The sequence below is a fragment of the Fragaria vesca genome, linkage group LG7 (genome assembly GCF_000184155.1).
Source record: "Fragaria vesca subsp. vesca linkage group LG7, FraVesHawaii_1.0, whole genome shotgun sequence".
Classification (NCBI taxonomy): domain Eukaryota; kingdom Viridiplantae; phylum Streptophyta; class Magnoliopsida; order Rosales; family Rosaceae; genus Fragaria; species Fragaria vesca.
In genome coordinates, this window is record NC_020497.1 from 889,329 (window position 1) to 894,656 (window position 5,328).

General features: G+C 35.0%; 2 protein-coding genes across 4 annotated transcripts in view; both read left to right on the forward strand.

The window, feature by feature from the left end:
- Positions 1-1,305, forward strand: part of LOC101306555 (citrate synthase, mitochondrial-like) — a 6,973-nt gene extending 5,668 nt beyond the window's left edge. For both annotated transcript variants that reach the window (XM_004306438.1, XM_004306439.1), the window contains one exon: positions 968-1,305. In XM_004306438.1, coding sequence (XP_004306486.1) covers positions 968-1,063 — 96 coding nt within the window. In that variant the 3' untranslated portion in view covers positions 1,064-1,305. The remainder of the gene's footprint in view (positions 1-967) is intronic.
- Positions 1,306-2,693: 1,388 nt separating this feature from the next.
- On the forward strand, positions 2,694-4,873 carry LOC101307043. Of its 2 annotated transcripts, XM_004306441.1 has the most exons (3): positions 2,694-2,926; positions 3,779-3,899; positions 4,541-4,873. In XM_004306441.1, the coding sequence occupies exons 1-3, from the start codon at positions 2,793-2,795 to the stop codon at positions 4,607-4,609; spliced, it is 324 nt and encodes a 107-aa protein (XP_004306489.1). In that variant the 5' UTR covers positions 2,694-2,792; the 3' UTR covers positions 4,610-4,873. The 2 variants fall into 2 exon arrangements, with proteins under 2 accessions (XP_004306489.1, XP_004306488.1); XM_004306440.1 differs by lacking the exon at positions 3,779-3,899.
- Positions 4,874-5,328: the final 455 nt, after the last annotated feature.

Below are 5,328 nucleotides of genomic sequence, written 5' to 3' on the forward strand. Positions count from 1 at the left end.
TCNCNCNCTCNCTCTCTCTCTCTCTACTACTACCTACCTACCTACCTACCTACCTACCTACCTACCTACTACTACTACTACTACTACTACTACTACTACTACTACTACTACTACTACTACTACTACTACTACTACTTACTTACTTACTTACTTACTTACGTTACGTTACGTTACGTTACGTTACGTTTACGTTTACGTTTACGTTACGTTTACGTTACGTTTACGTTACGTTACGTTACGTTACGTTACGTTACGTTACGTTACGTTACGTTACGTTACGTTACGTTACGTTACGTTACGTACGTTACGTTACGTTACGTTACGTACGTACGTACGTAGTAGTAGTAGTAGTAGTAGTTACGTTACTACTACTACTATGTGTGTGTTGTTAGTTAGTTATTATTAGTTACGTTAACCGTTAACCGTAACCGTACCGTACGTAGTAGTAGTACGTCGTACGTAGTTAGGTTGGTTTGGTTTGTTACGTTACGTTACGTTACGTTAGTTAGTAGGTAGGTAGGTAAGTAGTAGTATATATAGTTATTATTATTATTATTCGTTTGTTTAGTTTAGTTTAGTTTGTTTCGTTTTCGGTTTGGGTTAGGTTCGTTCGGTTGGTTAGTAACGTTAATTATTAGTAGTAGTAGTATTAGTTGTTTTAACGTTTTAAACTTTAAACTTTAAACTTTAGGTTTGGGTACGGACGGAAGTTAATTTTAAGTTTTACTTTTTCGGTTTTTTCGGGTTTCGTTCGTACGGTAAGTAGGTACGGTTAGGTACGGTCGTCACGTACGTCTCTCTCTCTCTCTCTCTCTCTCTCTCTCTCTGTCTCTCTCTCTATACACACACACACACACACACACACACACACATATATATAATACCGAACTGTAATATATCCTAGTTTAACCTTGAGGGTTTCATAGTTTTAAATCTTCAATATGTTCTTTCTTTTCTCTTGGTACAGTTGATTTGGGATCGAGCTCTTGGTTTGCCTCTTGAAAGGCCCAAGAGTGTTACAATGGAGTCACTTGAAAGTTTCTGCAAGAAAGCAGCTTCCTGAAGGCATGGTTCTCCGAAGGATATACTGGTGTAAAAATATCAGGCTCTACTTCTTTTAGTTGAGTTGACAGGAAAACTTGGCATTATAAGTACTTCGAAGAAATTTTGAAGTTAGGCGAATAGTATTTTACTGCTCCATCAATCTTTGTTTCGTTAATTTTAACCAGCTTGTCTGGGTGACGCTTATCAATAAACATTTCAGAGTCAAAGAGCTATTATGAATAAAAAGTTTTAATTGTGTATCCACAAACCCGTCAAGTAATTTCCATGTTCAGCTTTCAAGCTCATCAACTGTCTTGTTTTGATCAACTTTGACAAAATGTAGCTTTGGATGCATTTTCTGATGACTCGTGTATTCTGAACTCTACTTACTCGTGATACCACATCTCGTCTGCGACTCGTACAAGGGTTGGATGCTTTTTCATTATGTTTTACTGTTCCTATTTGTTACGTTTAAAAGTGTGTTGATTAGTGGCCTCAGAAGAATATGCTTCGTAGAGTCCGACTGTCCGGTTGGTATAGTGAAATGTGGTTTCAAACGGCAATTACAATTTAGTGGCCTATTTCTTAATTATGTCTAGAACGTCTGTGCCACAATTGAGTACTTAGACAAGTTGGTTTTAGATGCATAATATTGTTGTAGAATGCGTTTCAAATAGAAACATGCTTAATGCGAGCGTACCGTATGCATCATAACCATTATTAGTATTTTTTACTTATCGAGTTATTCTGATTTTTTAAGGGTGCGTCTATTGCCACCTCACAAACCATTTTGTTCATCTCATATTTTCTTTACATCTCATTCATATAATTTTAATTGTAAGTCTACTTTGTTCACCCATTTACAATACTTAAATTTTTTTTTCTCAATTCTATTTTGTTAATTACATATTCTCTTCATATATTTTGTCAAATTCATATTTGCTAAAGGTAAGTAAAATCACCAAGTGAACAAAAATTCACATGAAAGTATAAATCCAAGTCAAAGAACAAGAAAAAACTCTTAAATTTAACAACTCAATGGTATCAGTCGACATCAAGATGCACAATGTCTGTAAATGTATCTCTAGTAGCAACGCCTTCCATACTTCTAAGTTTCTTGAACTGATCTATCCGTTGTTCATAAATATGGTACAGTAATTGTTCATGAAAATTTACATACAAAATTGACATTGGAAATAATGAGTAAAAGGATAGACGAATTATCAACAACAACAAAAACAAAATACAAACAGTTTACCTCATCTTCAGATTAAATGCTAGTGTCTTCAGACTTACGACCGACTATGATAAATTTATGTTAGAGTTATGAAATTTGTGTTCATCCAAAATAAAAAGATAAAAAAGAAAAAGAAAAAAATTTGTAATTTGTAACAACTTATTGTCCATTGCTGTAATTTTACAGTAGAGTATTTTGGTATTTCAATAAATCAACAACGTGTGGGGTGGCAATAGACACATCCTTTTTTAACAGAGTTTTTCTTTTGTACGTTTGGTAAAGTACAACCGATTCTGTTGATCTAATACATTCAACTTCTAATCAACAGATGAGTGACTAAATAATTAGAATTATGAACATAACTGAAATTTTACAAAATTGTTTTAAGAAAAAAAGATAATCTGAAAAATGTGAGTCATCGTAATTATCAAAAAATGAAGTCCACTGTCCACACTTTTAAGTTGTTCTGCTGAGGGGTCTGGATATGAAGTATTAACATTTGTGATTCCTGATGAAAATGGAGTCCGTATTTGCTCCAAGAGCAGGAGTAGGAGCATCCCGATTTCTCCGTCCCAGGGTCTCACCTCAGATTCCCATCGCTCTCAAACTGAGCCCCGCCACCGATCAAGCGCCGTTTGATTTCAGGTACACCTCTTCATCGCATTTGTATTTCTCTGAAAGCGGGTCATTCGTTAGTCTGTTGTGGTAGAGTGGTAGATTGCTAAGTTCCATTGCTGGTTTCCCTGTCTCCTTAATTGTTGTTTGCACAGAGTTATAGATGGCTTACCATTAAAATGAAGAGTATTGAAGTTGTATCACAACCTTCCTCAGCTGGTTTTTGATTTACATTATCAATGTCTACTACGTAAGGCTACCTCCCTAAGCATTTCGCCATTTTGCCTTTCTATTTGCTGCATCATTTTGGTGCCAACAGTACAAACATGCCTAAGATCAGATAATATCATGTGTCACAATGGAGCAAAGTGAATGGCATTTGTCTAGAATTTTGTGGTTGTGGAGATTATAGGGGCAAGGATGTGGGTAGTTACTTATCTTCTATATTTATTTGTTTTTCTCTTTTTATTTTAGCTGAGCTTCTTTTAGGAGTTACAGGATGGAATACAGATGGAGAAATCCTCCTAGCTACACGAGTTATTGGGTAGATACAGTTTTTAGAACCGTATTTTTTTTCTTTTTCTCTCTGGTATAGGAGGAGAGTTGCATATTATTAAACAAATGGAACATTTACTTGTACATCGGACAGCCAAAAAGGACCATCCTCTATCCATACTTGAATCTAGGAAACAAAAGTGCATTGCTAGCTTGTAGGTGCTACCTGATTGCATTTTTTAGGGGTACTATATATAGATACTGTATAGAAGAAGCGGGAAAATGCCTTCACTTCCTCTAACAAAGCATCTTTCTCGGACCAATAAATGTCTTCATTCTGCAAATCTGAAGTATTCTCTTGTGCATTCATCTCTAAAATAATATCAGTAAAAGCACCATCATTAGCAACTTGGAGAGCCAAAGGAGGAGCATACTACCATTTGGAATAACAGCATACTTATTATTTGGCATTTCAGGGGTTTGCATGTATCTTGACATCCTTGTAAAGGTAAATAAGAGAGTTTTCTATTCCAGCTAGTGAATATATTTCATCACCATTGTTCACCCTAAACTTAAAGTTCTATTGTAGTTGAAATCAATTTTTTTTTTTTTTTGGAAGAAATTGTAGTTGAAATCTTATATCTCATGTTCTTCATTATATGGTAAACTTACTCATAAGACTCTTGTTTTAGTCAACTAGCTTATCAATGTACTTGGAGGTTGCACATGCAAATTCAAATGAACTATTTTGATCTTACCAAGTAACAATTTCTAAATTAAATTCTTCTTATGTGAATCTCCTTCAAGGTTGAATGAATATAATACCTCACCATGAGGATTGTCCTAGAAAGTTATAAGCCTACATTACCATCACATCCTAGAATAGTATGTCATAAACAGTTCCCTGAACAGTGCTTTAAACAGTCGCACAGTGCGAAAAATAGTATTATGTTTAATGGTGACTATCTGAAAATGGATACATGAGTTGTGTTTGTTACTTGTACAGTGTACTACTGTTTTTCTTGTGCTTAAGTAATGGGCTTTACAAGAGATAATATACTTGCTGTGTTGTAGCTTTAAGTACATGTTAGTTTGGTAGCAAACTACAACTTCTGCTGTACTCCATGAACTTTTATTTCTTGAATCCAGGTTCAAGAAGAGCGTTTTAAATTTGAAATTAAGGGAAAGATGGCAACCTGTGTCTGCATCAAAATCTAACCCTCGAGATGAAGAATCCATCGAAGATCAATCAGGCAGTGTTAAAAGTGGTGATGCTCCCCAAGGTCCTCCTTTCCTTACCATCTTGGCCGGATTTCTAGTCCTTTTTCTGGTATTCTGGATTATTGGATCAATTCTAATGTGGTTGGTTAGTTTCTTTGTTACGTCGCCTCCAGGGAACTAGCTAGGGAACCATTTTATCAACTTTTGTTATCAAGCATGTACTCATCTAGAATTATCGTCAATGAAGACGCTCTTTTATTCAATTATTTATTTCTATGCTTTTCCCCATCCCTCCCTCTTTACTCAAGCTAATGGGTGAATTGGTGTTTTTAATAATTGAGCTCATTGAGACTGCCTACGAGAATGCAACAGAAAAAATGATAGAAAACATATATTTTACAAAGGATTGCAATTCATTATACTCCTCTAAGATTTGGAGGTAACTTGATTTCAGTTCCTGTTTTTTAACTTTTAAAAATTTACCTCATGAATTTTCTATTTTTCATTGGTCATATCTATTTGTAAAGATTTTGTAATTTGTGATGAAGTATAAAGTGTATAGACAAAGAGATAGCAAGAGAATCATCATCTTATTCATTGATAGGAGCCCTTTATATAGGGAATTACACAATACCAATATGGTAAGGATATGAATATATAGATCTAGTCTAACTACATATCATATTGGCATAAGGACAAGGCACACAGGGGATAGG